A 23,176-nucleotide genomic window follows, 5' to 3' on the forward strand; every position below is an offset into this window, starting at 1 on the left:
AGTGGACTGGTCCCCGTTAAATGCGAGAAACAGATTTCAGTATCTGTGTTGACAAATTATTGGGATTTTTCTGTGGTGTGAAATGGCTGATGTCAACTTGCATTTACAGGGCATTATCGCCATCTTCTGTTAAAAATGATAATTGACCCTTGCTTATTTTTATCTGGGACCCTCTGACAATTTGTTTGCCAGGACTGCAACCCAATTTTCGGTTGCAACTCACCAGTTGAGAATCACCGCTGTGCAGCATGCCATATACCGTATTTTCCGCACTATAAGGCGCACCGGGTTATAGGGCGCACCCCGAAAAAATAGTTTTTGGTCCTATTTTTGACATACATAAGACGCACCGGATTATAAGGCGCTACAATCTGAACGTGGACATAACAGTCAGATAGTTCAGTCCAACTTATTACCCCCTTAACATTCCCAAAACTTGCAAAGACGCAAATACCGTATTTTCCGCACTATAGGGCGCACCGGGTTATAGGGCGCACCCCCAAAAAATAGTTTTTGGTCCTATATCTTCCATAGATAAGGCGCACCGGATTATAAGGCGCTACAATGGGAACGTGGACAAAACAGTCCGATGATTCAGTCCAACTGATGACCCCCTTAACATTCCCAAAGCTTGCAAAGAAGCAAATACGTGTCGTGGAGACGTGCGAATGCGGTGTCCGTACGATGTCACTTAAATGCGTCATTTCAAATATCATTCGGAAGGTTCAAGTCTTGGGATTCAAGAAATGCCAAACATTTCTATGTTTCTATTTTTTTTTTCGCTCGCAACTTTACTGTGCATATGACAATAAACACTTGGAATTGAGTTGAATTCACTCAACTCATCACAGCAACATCAAGATCGTTCTAAAACAAGATACCGGGAAAACATAAAGCCGCATAACTCACCTAAGTTCTCACGTTCAATAATGATACGCAATCATGGTCTTCTTACAACCGTGAGTGAAGTAAATCCAGGAGAGTCAAATATTTACAAATACAGACTAATAAAACATGTTTCTTTATGGTGTACTTTAGCAAGCTTGCTAAGCTTGCAACGCCATTGCTAAACTCGGCCAATTGCAAGATTTGTTTTGGTCATCTAGCCTATTGGAGGCTCTGAATAATTTCAGCCAATAGCGATCGATTTAACTGATGATTGGCACATCTTTTTCGGCCAATTGCAGGGTTTGGTTTGGCCATCTATCCAATCCGAGGCTCCGAATAACTTCAGCCAGTAGTGATCGATTCAAATGATGATTGACACATTGGTTAGCCAATGAAACGCCGGTATATAAATCCCAGCATACACTGCGGACTTGCTACGCCATTGTTAAACTCGGCCGATTGGAGGGTTTGTTTTGGCTCCGAATAACTTCAGCCAATAGTGATCGATTCAAATGATGATTGACACATTGGTTAGCCAATGAAACGCCGGTATATAAATCCCAGCATACACCGCGGACTTGCTACACCATTGTTAAACTCAGCCGATTGGAGGGTTTGTTTTGGGCATCTAGCCAATCCGAGGCTCCGAATAACTTCAGCCAATAGTGATCGATTCAAATGATAATTGACACATTGGTTAGCCAATGAAACGCCGGTATATAAATCCCAGCATACACCGCGGACGACTTCGCGCTCGGGGGAGAATCTAGTCGGCGGCTGTTGAGTAAGTTGCGAGACCTTGCGAATTTAATATTGAGCCATATATAAGGCGCACTGTGTTATAAGGCGCATGGTCAGCTTTTGAAAAAAATTAAGACTTTTAGGTGCGCCTTATAGTGCGGAAAATACGGTACGTGTCGAGAACACGTGCGGATGCGGTGTCCGTACGATGTCACTCAAATGCATCGTTCCATCATTCGGAAGGTTAAAGTCTTGGGATTCAAGAAATGATAACCATTCCTTAGTATCTATTTTCTTTTTCGCTCGCAACTTTACTGTGCATATGACAATAAACACTTGGAATTGAGTTGAATTTAAAAATAGACACTCCATTCCATCCATTATCTGCACCGCTTATCACAGAAACATCGAGTTCAGTCTGAAACAAGATACAGGGAAAATATATAGCCAGAGTAGCTTACCGAAGTTGTTGTGTTCAATAATAATGTGCAGCCATGGTCCTCTTATATCCGTGAGTTTAGTAAATCCAGGAGAATACAATATTTACAAATACAGAATAGAAAAAAATGCTTTCTCTATGCCGTCAGCCACATGCTATACGCATTCATCTTTTTCGGCCAATTGCAGGCTTTGTTTCGCGGTTTAAGCCAATGGCAGCCTGTAAATGATAAAAAGGATCCGCCCCTTAACCTCCGAATAACTTTAGCCAATAGTGATCGATTCAACTGATGATTGACACATCTTTTTCGGCCAATTGCAGGCTTTGTGTTGCCGTTTAAGCCAATGCCAGCCTGTAAATGATAAAAAGGATCCGCCCCTTGACCTCCGAACAACTTTAGCCAATAGCGATCGATTCAAATGATGATTGACACATTGGTTAGCCAATGAAACGCCGGTAAATAAATCCCAGCATACACCGCGTACTACTTGGCGTTCGGGGGAAAATCGAGTCGGCGGCTGCAAGTTAGTTGGGAAACTTTGCAACTTTAAAATTGATCCATAATTAAGGCGCACTGTATTATAAGGCGCATGGTCAGCTTTTGAAAAAAATAAAGGCTTTTAGGTGCGCCTTATAGTGCGGAAAATACGGTACTTATATACAGTGGCTTGCGAAACTATTTGGCCCCCTGGAACTTTGTGACCTTTTGCCACATTTCAGACTTCAAACAACAGATATAAAACTGTAATTTCTTGAGAATCATCAACAATAAGTGGGACCCAATCATGAAGTGGAACACACTTTATTGGGTATTATAAACTTTTTTAACAAATAAAAAAGGAAAAAGTGGGTGTGCAAAATCATTCAGCCCCTTTACTTTCAGTGCAGCAAACTGTCCAGAAGTTCAGTGAGGATCTCTGAATGATTCAATGTTGATCTAAATGGCAAACAACGATAGATGGAATCCACCTGTGTGTCATCAAGTCTCTGTATAAATGCACCTGCACTGTGATCGTCTCAGAGGTCTGTTTAAAGCGCAGAGAACGAGGAACACACCAGGCAGGTCCGAAATACTGTTGTGGAGAAGTTTAAAGCTGGGTTTGGACACAAATATCAGTTTCTCGATGTGCAAAACTGATAGAGACATACCCCGAGCGACTTGCAACTGTAATCGCAGCAAAAGGTGGCGCTACAAAGTTTTAACTCAATGGGGCTGAATCATTTTGCACAAAGTTCAAGGGGGGCACTGTATATATATATATATATATATATATATATATATATATATATATATATAATTTCCCCAAGTGATCGAGCACCCTGAGAGGAAAAAAAGGTGTTTTATCTCCATAAGAATACTTCAGAGAAAATAAATGGCGTACGGAATCCGCGCTTTCCTCAGGTGACGATGAACTATTAGCCGTCGTCGTGGCAACAGACACTTGGTGCCCAGCCATATCCCAAGGTCATGGAATATCCAAGCAGAGGAGAAATCCTTTTTTTGTGGTATTGTATCTTGCTGAAGGGAATATGAATATTTATTTCTTTTAGGAAGTCTGATTTTTTTTTTTTTTTTTTTAATGGATCAATTGTTGAGTAATATGTGTGTAATTTGTAAAATAATACGAAATAATGCACCCAAAAATGTCTGAAATATCCCCCATTTTTTGGTCATTTTTGTCTTCATTTCCAATCCAATTCCAATATTTTTTAATACTTTTAATATATTAAATAATACTCAAAGAATTGTCATTTGTCGACATGCATGTCCCGGGACATTTTCAGTTCCGGTCTGATGTTTTATTATTTTATTTTCTGAGAAATACTCTTTGTTGAAAAAAATATTACTCCCTGATATATTCTAAACAGTTTCGTACACAATAAATTTAAACGCATCAATCTGGTGCATTTTTCGAGTAAAATCTGGGCGTTCTAAGGGCGTTCTAAGGGACGTTCTAAGGGACGTTCTAAGGGACAAGTGATCTATGATGTATGTCTGTATCGACGAGTAAACAGACCAAATCACTGATAGTTTTAAATATGATTAAATGTAATACCCTTATTGGTGATATGGTATACAGCAGGGGTCGGGAACCTTTTTGACTCAAAGAGCCATAAAAGCAAAAAATATTAATTTTATTTTGGGAAAGAGCCACACCATATATTATGAGACAAATTTATTAAATTGCTAAACCCGCGCCCCAGACAAACGCTTAGTCTTCAGCACATTTATTTTTGATGATTTGATAAAAAATTATGAAAAGAGAATAATGCCAGAGCCACTGTCCCAAAATCAACAAACAGACCACTTTAAACTTGTCTCTTTCTTGCAATGACTCAAGATCGGTTAAACTCCTTTTGACCCTTTTTTTCATACATGTTGGTTTCAAAACCAGATGCAAGCAGTTATTGTGTAAAAACGTCACAACATTCTGCAAATAGGGAGCCTGATGAGCTCACTTTTGGCGCAGACGGCGTAGGGCGAGATATGGGAGGGAGTGCTTGCACTTTTTGCATAGCTCCACCCATCCCTCCCACTCACCCAATCAAATGACTAAGTTCTCTTCCGGTGTTTTGGCGTATTCACAGTTCTGTGGATTCATCATAAAGTATCTGAACACTGAACACAGATTATGTAGTGAACTTTTATATAAAAGATTCTTTAGCGTTGTACAGCCAAAACGAGTTTTTTTTTCCCCCCCTTTTTTGTGTGACACCTTGACTGTAAATTGTAGTGAAAAACGTGCCCTATATATTCTGCGAAGTAATACCGTATTATTTAGCTTTGGTTTGGCTTTGCGTGTACCTGAATAGGATAGGCCACTCAAGTTTTGAACAAGATCGAGAAATTTGGCATGCAATCAAATTTGTCTCTGAGCCACAGATACTCATAGAAAGAGCCATATATGGCTCGCAAGCCATTGGTTCCCGACCCCTGGTATACAGTATTACAGTACAACTGCTTTTGTCATTGCCGCTATGTCAGGGTGCTGGTTCCTCTTCAATGGTTCACAGGAGGTTATTGCATACCTGTCCACTTCAGCCAATTGCTCCCCTTATTAATGATTGCAATTCACTTGTTAAGCGATAATAAACCCTACAACCACAATGCGGCACCCATTTACTCAGAGCAAACAGACTTTTTAGAATTAAAAAACTACTTCTTTAAAAAAAAATGTTGTTTTTGTATAAAAAATGTTATTTGGAATACACAAATATGGGGAAAACATTTAAGTTGACAGGTATGTTATTGTAATGTGAAACTCATTAGTGATAGGAATTTTAGAGTATACAAAGTGTATCCTACTTTATTATATCAGCCCTTATTTTTCACTCCACGGTGAACTTTGAACTTGTATAAACGTTTTATACTTAGCCATTTGACGCCATCTTCTGGCTGGAATCATCATTGCAGTCTCTGTCAAGCTGCTAGTTTTCCTTGTGCAAGTACTGTCTTGGACCTGGCTTTTTTTTTTTGAATCTTTTGTTTTTTTTTCCATTTTGAATTGTTCTATTGGTGTGTGTGTGAATGGGTAAGTGTGAAGCACATTGTAAAGCGCTTTGGGAGGTCTTCAATGACTTGAAAAGCGCTATATAAATGCAGACCATTTACCATTTTACCATTTGCTTGCTTTGAAAAAAAGAAAAAAAAACAGTCCTTTTCTTACTTTCACCATTTTTATCCTAGAAGTAAAGAAAACAGCAAGAACGCGCTTTAAATCTCCTATCCCATCGCCTAATTGAAGAAAAAAATTCTACTTTCAACTTCTTAAAGGACACCTCTAACGATTTATCCCACCTTTAAAGTCAAGCAACACATAATCCCTGAAAAATAAACTAAAAAACACAATAAAAAGGAAAAATATAAATTCTTCAGTGCTATAAAAAAACTATAAAATATTTTTTTTACTATTCACATTTGAACTTTTTTTTGAAACAACACAGAAACTCTGGAGAAAAAAAACATAAATCTAAATTTAAAATGTGTAAAACAATCGGAAAAATTTCATCTGCCTTTTCTGAAATATCAGCATATAGGAACATTCTGCTTTAGAGTCATTAATGTAATTTAAATTAGTCCAAATTAGGATTATTTTCCCGCTTAGAACTATTTTTTCCTTTGACCCTCTGCTCGGCAAATTAACGGGCGCAGTGACAGATGACAACATGCATATTAGCTAATCAACCAATGAAACCAATTAACTAAAAGCAACTGAGAGGCAAAAACGGTTGCAAGTGAAAACATTGCGTTTGCGATCTTTTTAAATTGACATTTTCAGGACCAGAACGGAAACAAGACCCAATTGCGGACGTTTCTCACAGGTTTTATCGAAGGAAGAGAGAGGGTCGCCCCCACGATCCGGTGATCGCTGGGTGCGGGAAGCAGGTCGCTCTGAAGGTGGAAGTGGGACTTCCGTGGCGAGCGCTGGCGGTGTCGGGAACAGAAAACGGGCCAGTAGCCGGGACAGGAGAGCAAAAACGTGGTCGTTAGCGAGTTGTAAGCCAGAAAAGCGGTGGTGGGATGGGTACACTGCGGTTACATATATGTATATTATGGCGGCGCCCTCTGTTGGCTGCGGCTGCATCGGCTCGCTACAACGGGTCAGGTGCAATCGACATTTCGTTCTGTGTACATTGTTACAAAGAATGACAATACAAAGGAAATTATTATTACTATTATTATTATAATATACATAGTGTGTGTGTGTGTGTGTGTGTGTGTGTGTGTGTGTGTGTGTGTGTGTGTGTGTGTGTGTGTGTGTGTGTGTGTGTGTGTGTGTGTGTGTGTGTGTGTGTGTGTAATTTTAGAATATTATTCTATTTTGTAATAATACAAGGTAATAACACCCTGGCAGGACCAAGAGCAACGTTCCCTGTAATTTTCCTTACGGGTCAGAGCGTTCACACAAAGTCAGTGAGCAACGCTTGAAACAACAGTGAGCAACAGCAATCCCAAGTGTGGCAACTAAGTCATTATCAAACAAGTCCATAACTTGACATCAAGTGACATTTTGCTGAGTTTCCGGCAATGCAAAAGGATTTTTCTCTTTTGAATGAATTGACTCATGTACGATTGCAAAGGTTGTACGGCCTACAAACGTCGTTTCTTCTTTTAATTCTTTCACAAGATATCCATTTTTTTTTTCATTCCTGATATATTTTGTCGCATAATATTAACATTTTGGGGGGCTTATTTAGTCGGTTGTAAGATACAGAACTGTACTTGATTACATTTTTTAGTGGAAGTACAATGTTGGCAACAAGATTCACTTGATATCATTGGAAATTATTTGAATCCAACACAAACTTTTTCTTCTTTTTTCCGTGTTTTTTTCTACTTTTTTTAAATTCCTATTAAAAAAATCTCATTGTGTTTATTTTTTCCGAGCTGTTACTTTTTTCTTTTTGTTCTCTATTTACTTTTTTCCTACATTTCTTTCTTTTCTTTTTTTCTGGCTTTTTCCAAAATGTTTCCTTCTTTTTTTCTCTTCCTTTTGTTTCTTTTTTTCTCAGCTTTTCAATACTTTTTCATTTTGGTATTTTTTCTTTTTTGTTCTATTCCCCCCTCCCTTTAAGTCTTTTTTTGCATAATTTTACATAATATTTGGTCATGTTGGGATTAAAGAAGCAAAAACAACCCGAAGAGCCGTTTAGGACCCGAAAGAGCCGGTTCCTTTTAGTGAGCCGAGCCGAAGAAGCCGGTTCCCCGACAAACTCTACTAACTTTACTTAACTTCGTTCTACTTCGACTCGACTTCAAAATACCGCATTTAGGACACAACGTCGGGGGAACCCGTGTATTTTGACCTTCATGCACTCTAACTTTGACTTGAGTCGCTTCTTCATTAGTCATTTTGAGCCCTGATTTTTGTGCGCCGGCTAGATTTTCTTGTGCGCTGAGAATGTGCGAGCAGTGCGCAATTGCGCACGCGCGCAGCTTAGAGGGAACACTGCCCAAGAGTAATAAAGTTATTAAATATGTCAAGACACGAGGATCATTCTTACTCATGGTCGGCAATCAATTGGACTATCAATGTTTTTTTTTCCGGTTACAAACGAGAACACTTGTCAAGAGAGACGGCGCGCCCACGGCATTTGCAATTAAAGTTACCGTCGGGAGCCCGTCGTTTGCGTCGCAGCCAATTTATTTGGAAGCTTTCTCCTCGAATCCGCCGCAAACATGTTGTACTACACGTGTCGCCAGCTTCCCCGGAGAGATGGAACTCAGACGTCTGGTGTCATCACAAGCGAAGCCGGTTTTTCTCGCCATTTTCTTGTTTTTTCACGCTGTCCCTTTAATCCGACGATGCTACGTGCTAATTGGACGGGTATGTCAAACACGGAGTCGGATTCCCCCTCGCCGGTTGACGGGTACTCGGAACCTGACGGGAGCTCATCTGCATATTTATCGCCGGTAAGGAGGTCTCGTCATGCACACATGCGGTTCAACAATGTTCGGAATAGAAACATCACATGTGCCGGATTATCTCTACAAAAATATGTACATTTTTCCACACTGAGTGTTAATTTTAATCCTTTTTTTAAAGTCAAATTATGTTTATTTCTAAAGCCCTTAACAGGGTTGGGTAGGGTTACTTTAACTGGATTACTTTCAATGACTTTTGGATGACTCCAATACCAAATATGCTAATAAAAGACAAAAGAAAGTAAATAGGAATACAATGATGACTCACAACACGTGGTAAGCTTTCTCTCCTGGCTTTGATCTCTTTGATATCCGACAAAACTAACATAAAATCAGGGTTGGGTAGGGTTTCTTGAACTGGATTACTTTCAATTACTTTTGGATGACTCCAATACCAAATATGCTAATAAAACTCAAAAGAAACTAAATATGAATACAATGATGACTCACAACACGCGGTAAGCTTTCTCTCCTGGCTTTGATCTCTTTGATCTCCGGCAAAACTTACAAAAAATCAGGGTTGGGTCGGGTTACTTTAACTGGATTACTTTCAATGACTTTTGGATGACTCCAATACCAAATATGCTAATAAAAGACAAAAGAAATTAAATATGAATAAAATGATGACTCACAACACGTGGTAAGCTTTCTCTCCTGGCTTTGATCTCTTTGATATCCGACAAACTAACTTAAAATCAGGGTTGGGTAGGGTTTCTTGAACTGGATTACTTTCAATTACTTTTGGATGACTCCAATTCCAAATATGCTAATAAAACTCAAAAGAAACTAAATATGAATACAATGATGACTCACAACACGCGGTAAGCTTTCTCTCCTGGCTTTGATCTCTTTGATCTCCGGCAAAACTTACAAAAAATCAGGGTTGGGTAGGGTTACTTTAACTGGATTACTTTCAATGACTTTTGGATGACTCCAATACCAAATATGCTAATAAAAGACAAAAGAAACTAAATAGGAATACAATGATGACTCACAACACGTGGTAAGCTTTCTCTCCTGGCTTTGATCTCTTTGATCTCCGGCAAAACAAACATAAAATGCGACAGAAACAAAATGAAAATCAATGCAAATAGCTTGCCGACATCATTTTTGCCGTTCCATGTGTTCCGATATTCCCAAGCGTGCACAAAATTTAGTCATTTTATTCATATTTAGTTTGTTTTTTCTTTTATTAGCATATTATGTATTGGAGTAATCCAAAAGTAATTGAAAGTAGTCCAGTTAAAGTAACCCTACCCAACCCTGGTCTTACGTCCACCATAAATTCACAGTTCATCCTTTAACTAGCTTGGTCGCAGGCGCACTTAATGCCCCCGATAGAAGGAAGTTGCCTTGCTCCTGCTGTCGGTTAGTGTGTAAAAAGGGAGAAGTGTGAAGCACATTGTAAAGCGCTTTGGGAGGTCTTCATTGACTTGAAAAGCGCTATATAAATGCAGACCATTTACATTTTCTGAGCGAAGGCTCCGGACCGGAACATAGGGGGGAAATGAAATCTGAAAGATATGAGGGAGCAAGTCCATGCATGTTTTTGTATAATACTAAAAGAACCATGAAATCACATCTTAGGCGAACAGGGAGCCAATGCAGGTTAGCTGAAATTGGGGTCATGTGATCAATCTTTGTCTTAGTGAAAAGCCTTGCTGCAGCATACAAGCATAAAAAATAAATAAATTGTACTGTCATTTTTGTCCTAAATAATGGCTTCAAAACAAGGTGGTTGTACACCCTCCCGACCAGAAGAATAACCATATCGTTCAATGATAGCGTCTGAAATCTTTTGATGTAGAATCTGCTTGACTGGCTTGAACGCTTTTAGCAGAAAGTTACGTTCTCATCTCATCTCATCTCATTAGCTGCACCGCTTATCCTCAGTAGGGTCGCGGGGGTGCTGGAGCCGCGGGGGTGCTGGAGCCCATCCCAGCAATCATCGGGCAGTGGGCAGGGGACACCCTGAACTGGTTGCCAGCCAATCGCAGGGCACACAGGGACAGACAACTCATTCGCTCATTCACACCTAGGGACAATTTGGTTCTGTTTCTAAAAATCTGATTTCATTGAGACATACCTGTAGTTTGGTTGTACACCCTCCCAACCATAAACATTATCGGATCTCTCAATGAAAGCGTCTAAAATCTTTTCACGTTGAATCTGCTTGACATGGCTTGAACCATTTTAGCAGAAAGTTACACTCTGTCTCTAAAAATCTGATTTCATTGATACAGTTTGGTTGTACACCCTCCCGACCATAAAAATAAGCGTATCTTTCAATGAAAGCGTACAAAATCTTTTGACCTAGAATCTGCTTGACTTGCTTAAATCCATTTAGCAGAAAGTTTCACTCTGTTTAAAAAATGGATATATAGTTTGGTTGTACACCCTCCCGACCAGTAGAATAACCATATCGTTCAATGATAGCTTCTGAAATCTTTTGACAGAGACTCTGCTTGACATGGCTTGAATCTTTTTAGCAGAAAGTTTTGCTCTGTTTCTGAAAATCTGATTTATTGAGACATCGTCTGGTTCTACACCCTCCCAACCATAAATATTCGCGGATCTCTTGATGAAAGCGTCTAAAACCTTTGACGTTGAATCTGCTTGACATGGCTTGAACCATTTTAGCAGAAAGTTACGCTCTGTCTCTAAAAATCTGATTTCATTGATACAGTTTGGTTGTACACCCTCCCGACCATAAACATTAGCGTATCTTTCAATGAAAGCGTACAAAATCTTTTGACCTAGAATCTGCTTGACATGGCTTGAACCATTTTAGCAGAAAGTTACGCTCTATCTCTAAAAGTCTGATTTCATTGATACAGTTTGGTTGTACACCCTCCCGACCATAAACATTATCGGATCTCTCAATGAAAGCGTCTAAAATCTTTTCACGTTGAATCTGCTTGACATGGCTTGAACCATTTTAGCAGAAAGTTACGCTCTGTCTCTAAAAGTCTGATTTCATTGATACAGTTTGGTTGTACACCCTCCCGACCATAAACATTAGCGTATCTTTCAATGAAAGCGTACAAAATCTTTTGACCTAGAATCTGCTTGACTTGCTTAAATCCATTTAGCAGAAAGTTTCACTCTGTTTAAAAAATGGATATATAGTTTGGTTGTACACCCTCCCGACCAGTAGAATAACCATATCGTTCAATGATAGCTTCTGAAATCTTTTGACAGAGACTCTGCTTGACATGGCTTGAATCCTTTTAGCAGAAAGTTTTGCTCTGTTTCTGAAAATCTGATTTATTGAGACATCGTCTGGTTCTACACCCTCCCGACCATAAATATTCGCGGATCTCTCGATGAAAGCGTCTAAAACCTTTGACGTTGAATCTGCTTGACATGGCTTGAACTCTTCTAGCAGAAAGTTACGCTGTGTTTCTAAAAATCTGATTTCATAGATACATCGTTTGGTTGTACACCCTCCCGACCATAAATATCAGCAGATCTCTCGATGAAAGCGTCTAAAACCTTTGACGTTGAATCTGCTTGACATGGCTTGAACCATTTTAGCAGAAAGTTACGCTCTATCTCTAAAAGTCTGATTTCATTGATACAGTTTGGTTGTACACCCTCCCGACCATAAACATTAGCGTATCTTTCAATGAAAGCGTACAAAATCTTTTGACCTAGAATCTGCTTGACTTGCTTAAATCCATTTAGCAGAAAGTTTCACTCTGTTTAAAAAATGGATATATAGTTTGGTTGTACACCCTCCCGACCAGTAGAATAACCATATCGTTCAATGATAGCTTCTGAAATCTTTTGCCAGAGACTCTGCTTGACATGGCTTGAATCCTTTTAGCAGAACGTTACGCTCTGTTGCTGAAAATCTGATTTCATTGATATGTGCGAGGCACTTGCATCCGAGTGAGTGTGTGTGTCACTGAATTATTCACTGACAGCACTTTCTTTCAGGCTGGCTTTGCTCTCACTCTATATTTCAAACTGTATGTTTTTTTCTTCTTCTTTTTTTTTTGCCTTGCAGCTTCACGCTTCATCCTGCGCATTTGCTTAATTTTCCCACCACTGGAGATGTTTTTTCTCTCCCTCCTTCTACTTTGTCTCCCACTTTTTATTCAGGGGTGGACGGGTGCTTGAAAACCTTGAAATCTTGACTTTTGATGTCGTGTTTTCAAGGTTTGAAAACTGCTGGAGTTTTGGGGGAAGTGTTTGAATCTGCAGACCTGTTCTCAAAATAGCTCACCAGGGCTGGGTCATTGGGATTTTCTCGTAAAATGATTTATTTTCCTTCATTCTTTTCTTTCTTACTTTCTCTTATCTTCCTCTCTTTCTCTATATTTCTTTCTTTTCCTATCTTTCTCTTTTTTCTTTTTCTTCTGTTATCCCTCCCTTTCATTTGATATATTTTGTCTTCCTTTTCTTTGTATTTCTTTCTTTATCTCTCCTTCTGTCACTCCCTCTCTTTCTTTTTTTTTGGCCTTGCAGCTTCACGCTTCGTCCTGCGCATTTGCTTAATTTTCCCACCACTGCAGATGTTTTCTCTCTCCCTCCCTCTGCTTTGTCTCCCATCATTCTTTTCTTTCTTACTTTCTCTTATCTTCCTCTTTCTCTATATTTCTTTCTTTTTCTCTTTTTTTTCTTTCTTCCGTTATTCCTCCCTTTCATTTTATATCTTTTTTCTTCCTTTTCTTTGTATTTCTTTCTTTATCTCTCCTTCTGTCACTCCCTCTCTTTCTCTTTCATTTTCTCTCTTATTCCCTTCTTGTGCTCTCCCCCTCTCTTTCACATTCCCTCTGTCTTTATCTCATTTTTCTTTATTCTCTTTATTTTTATTACTCTTTCTGAATAACCTATATTTCTTGTTGACAATATCTGTGTATTATTTGTTATTGCTACATTCATTGCAGCATGGTCATCCTGAAAGGGGGATGACCTCATGTGCGGTCCCTTCTCAAGGTTTCTTCATTTTCCTCATGTTGAGGTTTTTGAGTTTTTCCTTGTCCTCGTGTAGGTTTTAGATCAGGGGATGGTGTCATAATAGTCTGTGGTTTGCAATAATCTGTGGTCTCTGCAGATCCATGAGACTCTTTGTGATTAAGGGCTATACAAATAAAAATGACTGGACTTGACTTCCTCTCTTTTTCTTTATTTCTGTCCTTTTCATCTCTTTCTACTTCCGATACTTAACTTTGTTGTTACTGGTAATAACACAGTAACAACAAAGGTTATTGTTAAAGAATTGTTTATCCAACTGGGGGGGGGGGCTTTGCACTAATAAGTAGCAAAAAGAAGCTCTCAGCTGGAAAAAGGTCAAGGAGGCTTGCTTTTATGGTACTTGAGACATTGGAAAGTTGTCTTTGAAAGTCCTTAAACATTGCTTAAATTTAGCCTTGAATAGGGTGTACGAACCAATGTTGCCTGTAAATTTCCCCGGGTCTGAGAGTTCACACAAAGTCGGTGAGCAACGCTTGAAACAACAGTGAGCAACCAAAATCCCAAGTGTGGCAACTAGGTCACTATCAAACATGTCCATAACTTGACATCAAGTGACATTTTGCTGAGTTTCCGGCAATGCAAAATGATTTTTCTCTTTTGAATGAATTGACTCATGTACTATTGCAAAGGTTGTACGGCCTACAAACGTCGTTTGTTCTTACGATTCTTTCACAAAATATCCGTTTCTTTTTATTTCCTGATATATTTTGTCGCATAATATTAACATTTTTGGGGGCTTATTGAGTCGGTTGCACGATACAGAACTGTACTTAATTACATTTTTTAGTGGAAGTAAAATGTTGGCAACAAGATTCACTTGATATTATTGGAAATTATTTGAATGCAACACAAACTTTTTCTTCTTTTTTCCGTGTTTTTCTTTCTACTTTTTTAAAAATTCCTTCATTGTGTTCATTTTTTCCAAGCTGTTACTTTTTTCTCTTTGTTCTCTATTTCTTTTTTCCAACATTTCTTTCATTTGTTTTTTCTGGCTTTTTTCTAAAATGTATCCTTCTTTTTTCTCTTCCTTTTCTTTCTTTTTTTCTCAGCTTTTCACTACTTTTTCATTTTGGTATTTTTTTTCTTTTTTGTTCTATTCCCCCCTTCCTTTAAGTCATTTTGTGCATCGTTTTACATCATATTTGGTCATGTTGGGATGAAAGAAGCAAAAACAACCTGAAGAGTCGTTTAGGACCCAAAAGAGCCGGTTCCTTTTAGTGAGCCGAGCCGAAAAAGCCGGTTCTCGAAAAACTACTGACTTTACTCAACTTCGTTCTACTTCGACTCGACTTCCAAATACCGCATTTAGAACACAATGTCAAGGTATTTTTACCTTCATGCACTGTAACCTTGACTTAAGTCGCTTCTTAATTAGTAATTTTGAGCCCTGATTTTTGTGCGCCGGCTAGATTTTCTTGTGCGCTGAGAATGTGCAAGCAGTGCAGCTTAGAGGGAACACTGTTACGAACTCTGTTTTATTCCAAAGCTCCTTTCCCGTCTCCAGCTGTGACCATCACTCTTCATTTGGTTTCCACACCATGTTTATTATCATTTACACGCACGCACTGGCACAAATTCCCAGAGGATGCCAGAAGTGCTGTGTGTCGGCACGCACCCGCTTACCATGCAGGAAAATGCCCTTTGCTAAAGGACACGCGTGAACGTGTGACTGCACAATAAATGGCCTCAAATTCTTTTTCCTGGGATCAAATTCATGGGAAGTGTCGTGTGTTTTGCTTAAAAACATTGAAAACGCTTGGATTTTATTGTTGTGTTTTCAAGGTCAAGAAAATTGTCATGAATTTTGGGGGAAGTGCTTGAAAATGCTTGAGATTGTTGCCGTTGCCATGTTTCTTGGCAGTCTGACTCTATTGACCATGCAATAAGGGAGGACAACTTAAAGAAAATGTCTAAAAATGACGCCGACACCCCTGCTTGTCATGATTACTGATCAATGCACCTGTGCCCGCTCCTTTTCGCCAACTGCCTCGGACTCTGATTGGCTCCCTGTTCCTATTCAAACCCACCCCTGTCTCCTGTCGTCAGTCCGTCTGCAAACCTCAGTTCACACTAGGCAAGCCTTTCAGCCCTGACTCACTCCTGTTCTGGCTCCCGTCTGTTTCCCGGCTCCAACCCAGTAGCTCAGGGGGTAGGGCGCTCGTCTTGGGATCACGAGATTGTAGTTCGAATCCCGGCTCCTCCGTGTTACATGTCGAAGTGTCCTTGGGTAAGACACTGAACCCCTAATGCCCCCAATAAGCAGGTTAGCGCCTTACATGGCTGCACGGCCGCTATTGGGAAATGTGAAGCACGCTGTAAAGCGCTTTGGGAAGTCTTGACTCTAAAAGCGCTATATAAATGCAGATCATTTCATTTCATTTCATTTTCTGATCTCGACCACGATTTTTGCTCACCTGTCCCGGCTACTGACCTGTTTTTCCGCTCTCGACACTGCCCTCGCTCGCCACGGAAATACCACTTCCTCGTCTGAGCAACCTGCTCCCGGCGACCAGATATCTCCGGATTGTGTGTGCGCTCCTTTCCCTTCTTCCCAATAAAACTAAGAGAAACGTACGCAAGTGGGTCCTGTCTCCGTTCTGGTCATGACACTGCTGTGGTGGCTTGTCATTATTGCATTGTCGTGTGAAGCGTCACCGCCCCCTACCGGTCGCATTCAAAAGGACAGCTCTATTTGGAAAAACGGCTCTTTTGGCTCGGCTCACTGAAAGCCGGCTCCCAAACCCCTCCTTAGATTTTTTTTTTTTTTACTGATATGTTATTAATAATAATAAAACATTATGCACCAAATTATTCAGTAAGTAGTGATTTCAAATATTTGCAGCTTCAGGCCCGGTCTCTCAAATCAAGTTAATTAGTCAAGTTGGTTCGTGTCACGGTTGCCCATTGCCCCCAATTGGCCCCGCCCGTTTTGCGCCAGCTGCAGCTCGTTGACTGATTGGCTTCCCTCCTATTTAAGCTCAGTGCTCTCACTCACCCTTTGTCAGTCCGTCAACGAACGTCTTCACCCGCAAGACATGTGTTTTGACTCTGTCCGGTATCCTGCTTGTGCATCCTGTCCGGTATCGATCCCATCTATCTCGTCCTGTTTGATATCTAACTCCAGTCTCCAGTATTTGGTATCGATCCCGTCTGTCTCTTCCTGTCTGATACCTTGCTACAATCTCCAGTATCGGGTATCGTTCCCGTCTATCTTGTCCTGTTTGATATCGGACTCCAGTCTCCTGTGTCTGGTATCAATCCTGTCTATCTCGTCCTGTTTGATATCGGACTCCAGTCTCCAGTGTCTGGTATTGATCCCGTCTGTCTCGCCCTGTCTGATACCTTGCTACAATCTCCAGTATCGGGTATCGTTCCCGTCTATCTCGTTCTGTTTAATATCAGTGTCCAGTCTCCAGTGTCTGGTATCGATCCTGTCTATCTTGTTCTGTTTGATATCAGACTCCAGTGTCTGGTATCGATGCCGTCTGTCTCGCCATGTCTGATACCTTGCTACAATCTCCGGTATCGGGTATCGCCCCCGTCTATCTCGTCCTGTTTGATATCGAACTCCAGTCTCCAGTGTCTGGTATCGATGCCGTCTGTTTCACCCTGTCTGATACCTTGCTACAATCTCTAGTATCGGGTCTCGTCCCCGTCTATCTCGTCCTATTTAGTATCAGTGTCCAGTCTCCAGTGTCTGGTATCGATCCTGTCTATCTTGTGCTGTTTGATATCAGTCTCCAGTGTCTGGTATCGATGTTGTCTGTCTCGCCCTGTCTGATACCTTGCTCGTTCTCCGGTATCGGGTATCGTCCCCGTCTATCTCGTCCTGTTTGATATCGAACTCCAGTCTCTAGTGTCTGGTATCGACCCTGTCTATCTCGTCATGTTTGATATCGGTCTCCAGTGTCTGGTATCGATCCCGTCTGTCTCGCCATGTCTGATACCTTGCTACAATCGCCGGTATCGGGTATCGTCCCCGTCTATCTCGTCCTGTTTGATATCGAACTCCAGTCTCCAGTGTCTGGTATCGATCCCGTCTATCTCGTCCTGTTTGATATCGGTCTCCAGTGTCTGGTATCGATCCCGTCTGTCTCTCCCTGTCTGATACCTTGCTACAATCTCCATTGCTGGATCTCGTTGCCGTCTATCTCGTCCTGTTTGATATCGAACTCCAGTCTCCTGTATCTGATACAACCATACTGTCTGTCCCATCCTGTCCGGTTTTGACCCCATCTGTCCGGCATCTGCTCATGTAACTGGTATCGATCTCGTCTGCCTCTGGCTTCCTGTTCTACGCCCGAATTCTGCTTTACTTCCTCTGCTTAGCGATCGCCGAATCACTGGCATTTGTGTTAACGCGCATTCCCGTAAAATAAAGCTTATGTGAGAAACTTTACGCATCTGGGTCCTCCTCCTGTTCTTGTCCTGACAGTTCGGGCTTGTCTGCTGGATAGTTCAAGCCCGATCTTACCTCTAATTGCGCTACTAGTTTGCCCTTTGGGTGCACTCAGCGCCATCTGGAGGCCGTTTTATGACGCACCTTTAACGACTGGGCCTGTTACAGTCAAAACTGGCTTCTTTTTTATATATTATTTTATTTGATATTTTTAAAGGGGGGGTTTGAATTTGATGACCCACTACTGCTGCGACGGTGGTCCGGTGCCTTGGGGGGCAAAGAAGATATTACACGGGGCTACCTGCTGACTTTATTGTCATCTTGATGTATATAACCGCGCTTACAAGGAGCTTTATAAATTAAAAATATACATCACGGAAAGCCCGGGCGGCGGTTAACGGGGCGCGGACCACCCTCCGCTATGCAGATTGCAATAAGACCCAAATGATGACTCGCTTGCGATTAAAAATAAATAAGCATACAAGATGGAGGGTCCGAGGCGGCGTCATAAAGAGATAAACATGCCGCGCCGACGATCTGTCATTAAACAAATGAGGATTCATACTTGCAATTAGATACCCGGGCTGAATTCCTTCGAAATCTGGATATTTTTTAAGAATGAAAGGTTGCAGGGTAAGATTTTTTTTCGGATTTAGGGCTGCAACAATTAACTGATAACATTGAATTAAATTGGTTATTAATAAAGGGTTGGCAAACAGTGTTCCCTCTAAGCTGCTCGCGTGCGCAATTGAGCACTGCTCGCACATTCTCGGCGCACAAGAAAATCGAGCCAGCGCACAAAAATGAGGGCTCAAAATTACTAATTAAGAAGCGACTTAAGTCAAAGTTACAGTGCATGAAGGTCAAAATATACGGGTTTCCCCGACGTTGTGTCCTAAATGCGGTATTTTGAAGTCGAGACGAAGGAGAGCGAAGTTGAGTAAAGTTAGTAGAGTTTGTCGGGGAACCGGCTTCTTCGGCTCGGCTCACTAAAGGAACCGGCTCTTTCATGTCCTAAACGGCTCTTCGGGTTGTTTTTGCTTCTTTTATCCCAACATGACCAAATATTATGTAAAATTATGCACAAAATGACTTAAAGGAAGGGGGATAGAACAAAAAAGAAAAAAATACCAAAATGAAAAAGTAGTGAAAAGCTGAAAAAAAGAAACAAAAGGAAGAGAAAAAAGAAGGAAAAATTTAGAAAAAAGCCAGAAAAAAAAAAGAAAAGAAAGAAATGTAGGAAAAAAGTAAATAGAGAACAAAAAGAAAAAAGTAACAGCTCGGATAAAATAAACACAATTAGATTTTTTTTAAGGAATTTTTTAAAAAGTAGAAAAAAAACACAGAAAAAAGAAGAAAAAGTTTGTGTTGCATTCAAATAATTTCCAATTATATCGAGTAAATCTTGTTGCCAACATTGTACTTCCACTTAAAAATGTGATTAAGTACAGTTCTGTATCTTACAACTGTCGAAATAAGCCCCCCAAAATGTTAATATTATGCGACAAAATATATCAGGAAAAAAAAAGAAATGGATATCTTGTGAAAGAATTGTAAGAACAAACGACGTTTGTAGGCCGTACAACCTTTGCAATCGTACATGAGTCAATTCATTCAAAAGAGAAAAAATAATTTTGCATTGCCGGAAACTCAGCAACATGTAACTTGATGTCAAGTTTTGGACATGTTTGATAATGATTTAGTTGCCACTCTTGGGATTGCCGTTGCTCAATGTTGTTTCAAGCGCTGCTCACCGAATTTGTGTGAACGCTCAGACCCCTGGAAAATTACAGGGAACATTGTTGGGAAATCATTTCGTCATCAAGCGAATTAAGAGCCACATTAAATCAAGGTGGGGTGCGGACTTTGATTTTGATTGTAGTTCATTGTTGATGAAGAATAGTTGAGATCAGATGACTGAGGCTTTGTGCAAAAAATGACCATGCTGTTTGTGCATTACGCCTCGAGAGCGTTGTACCTTGCTATGTTAAGCGTAATTACGAGACAAAACATGAACATGAATTCAAGGACCAGTCTGGAAAGGCGGAGACATTAAAACGTGCTGTGTCCAGATACGGCAAACAAACACAGACCCTGAAAACATTTGTCACTGCTACAAACGCCACCACTGAAGCAAGCTCTCACATTGCTCACTGCATGGCAAAGCACGGAAAACCGTTTATGATGGCGAATATATTAAGGGTGTGTGTGTATTTCAAGCTTTGATAGTTTCTAGAAATAAGATTTTATTGATGAATGGTATGGTAGCTGTCCATATCACTTGATTTTGATTGTAGTTCTTTGTTGATGAAGAATGGTTGAAGTTACGGATGTCTACTGGCCTTTCCACATGTTGCTCAAAGTCATTTTTTAGTTTATTGATGAACAAGAATAATGGAAGATAAATTGATCAGTTATACTGTTTCAATGTCTATCCATGTTGTATATTCGGTGTAAAATGACAGCTCTGTTGGATTAAAAAGTTGGAAATTTAAAATTGGCACTCCACACCGAAAAGGTTCCTGACCCCTCACTTATCATAAAATATCCTGTTGTTTTGTGCACTATTTTTTGTCAGAAGGTTCAATATTTGAATAGAGGATGAAAAAAAAAGCTGATTTATCGAATAATGGACAGATTGATGAATTATTGATATAATGCTCACACTGAGTCTGTTGTGCCTCCTCCAGCGAGCACCTCTCGTGCTCCTTCTCCTTTTTCCTGCACGGCGAGAGTAATGTGTGCACCAGCGTGGAGATTGCACAGCACCAGCCCGCCTACCACATCACGGAGCATCACATCCGCCTGGCGCGTGCCTCTATGGCGCCACTACAAGGTAATCAACCCAAAATGGGTTCGTATGTGTGCTGGAAATCCTTGAGAATGCTTGAGCTTTAACATTGTGTTTACACGGTTTTAAAAGTGCTTGAATTTTGGGTGACGTGACTGAAATACTTGCCATGTTTCTCGACAATGGACTCGATAGACTACTTATTATAGTCTGCTTGACCCCTCATTTTCATGTTTTTTTTTTTTTTTTCAATCAAAGAGAAATGGTGGAAAAGTTAACATTCGGGAAAACTTCAGTGTTCTCGTTTGCCCGCGTCCGTGCGTCCTAGATGTTGGGGACGCATAGTCTCAAATCAACGTGCGTCCCTGGGACGCAACCTTTTTGACACAAAATTGACATTATTACCCGATTACCGCACTCCAAACTTTTCGTCAGGCAGATCCCCCATTGTTGTTTTGGTCTCGCGGTTCGAGTTTTCGTCTGCACGCCGATCTCGGCCAACGAGATCTCGTTGCTTCGAGATGACGTCATTGTTGTGGTGCTTGTCGTCGAGGGATAGTGAAAATCAACACAAAATTGGTAATTTCTTCAGTGTCAATAATAAGTCGAAACATAATGTAGAAATTAATAACAACGGCAATAATTCCGGCACGAAAAAATGGCGGAGAAATTCTTCAGAAGACCGCGAAGGCAAGGAAAACACGTGTGTTGAAGCGAACGATTCGACGAAAGAAACAAAACAAAAGAATACTAGCAAGAAAAGGACTTTTCTGCCAAAATGGACTCAATTATATTCCTGGTTACGCTATGAGGAGTATGATAATGGATTGGACCTTGAGAAGGCTTTACAACTATGGCGGGACAGCAAACCATGAAGAATATGTGAACTGAAAAATTTGAAGTGATAACTGCTTCGTATTACCAATTAACTGTGATGATTAAAACTGCATAAATATATAAATATTTCAGCAATATCATTTTGTATAGTATACAATATTGTGAACTGAAAAATCTGAAGTGATAACTGCTTTGTATTACCAATTAACTGTGATGATTAAAACTGAATGAATATATAGATTTGTATTATTTATTTGTCGCCGATTTACAATTTCACCCTCGATAACCCCAAATTTTGGGGACCCATCGATCTCTGTTGGGACCCATCGATTTTTGAGCATGCGAGTCCCCGGGACCCATTACTTTTCACTGGTAAAATGAACACTGCATGCTTGAAATACTTGCCATCTTTCTCGGCAGTCTGACTCTATAGACCACTTATTAAATTAAGAAATATAAACAGGTCTGCTTAATATTTTCATGCTTTTTATATTTGAAAGAAAAGAGAAAACATTGAAAAGTTAACATTCGAGAGGTTTAATTTCCCCTGCGTTGTGAAAACATGTAGATGCTGAAAATGTATGGAGACGGCAATGATGATGATGTTAAAAAAAGGGGATGGAAGTAATTATGGTAATGATAATGACAATGAAGAGTGTATTCAAAGAGCAAATGTACAGTGAATTCCGGACTATAAGCCGCTACTTTTTTTCCCAAATGTTCACCCCTGTGGCCTATTCAGTCAAGCGGCTTATTTAAGTAATTTTTCTAACGAACACCAGCGGCACTCGAGTTCAAAAGGTTAAATCTAGACCGGTGGAATTGTGCGCTGAGGTATACTGCATCCTCCTGAATTATGATCGATTTGTCAGTATGACAGAGAATAGAGGTTAGTTTCAATTGTGAGGAAGACACCAATAAGCATCAAGTTCCTAGGGGTGCACATCACAAACAAACTCACCTGGTCCGTGAACACTGCATCACTGGTTAAGAGGGCACAGCAGCGCCTGTACTTCCTGCGGAGGATGAGGAGAGCCCACCTGCCCCCACCCTCCCTCATCACATTCTACAGGGGCACCATAGAGAGTATCCTGACCAGCTGTATCTCTGTGTGGTGTGGAGGCTGCAGCGCTACCGACTAGGGCAGTGTGAGGAGGGTGACGAGGACAGCAGAGAAAATCATCGGGACTTCTCTCCCCTCCATTCAGGACATTGGCCAGAAGCGCTGCCTATCCCAAGCTAAGAACATTATCGGGGACCCCTCTCACCCCCATCATGGACTGTTCACTCTGCTAGCCTCTGGGAAGAGGTACTGCAGTGTGCGGTGCAGGACCACCAGGTTCCACAATAGTCTTGTCCCCCTGGCCATTAGACTGTTAAACGGTCAATCAAATACATAGTAAATCTAAACTGCTGCTAATCTGTACATCTGTTGGTTTCGTTTGACTTTTTGCACTACTGGCAGTTCTTTATAGCTAGCCACTCCTTGCACATCTGTTTCTCTGCACTATTGTACTTACAGCGTTATTGTTACAGTGTTATTGTTACTGTTTACCTGACTTGTTACCTGACTGCCCATTTTGCACATCTGGTTAGCTGCTCCTCTTGCACTATTTGCACTACTGTAAAATACTATACATAGCCATAATTATTTAGTATATTATTAGTACT

The 23,176-nt window shown here is 40.5% G+C and overlaps 1 protein-coding gene across 2 annotated transcripts in view; it reads left to right on the top strand.

The window, feature by feature from the left end:
• Nucleotides 1-23,176, top strand: part of LOC148350070 (mediator of RNA polymerase II transcription subunit 13-like) — a 205,030-nt gene that overhangs the window by 135,075 nt on the left and 46,779 nt on the right. For both annotated transcript variants that reach the window (XM_088319745.1, XM_088319746.1), the window contains exon 5: nucleotides 20,568-20,713. In XM_088319745.1, the coding sequence (XP_088175871.1) occupies nucleotides 20,568-20,713 (146 nt within the window). The remainder of the gene's footprint in view (nucleotides 1-20,567; nucleotides 20,714-23,176) is intronic.

The sequence above is a fragment of the Urocampus carinirostris genome, chromosome 16, assembly GCF_059441175.1.
Source record: "Urocampus carinirostris isolate Australia breed hairy pipefish chromosome 16, RoL_Ucar_1.0, whole genome shotgun sequence".
Classification (NCBI taxonomy): Eukaryota; Metazoa; Chordata; class Actinopteri; order Syngnathiformes; family Syngnathidae; genus Urocampus; species Urocampus carinirostris.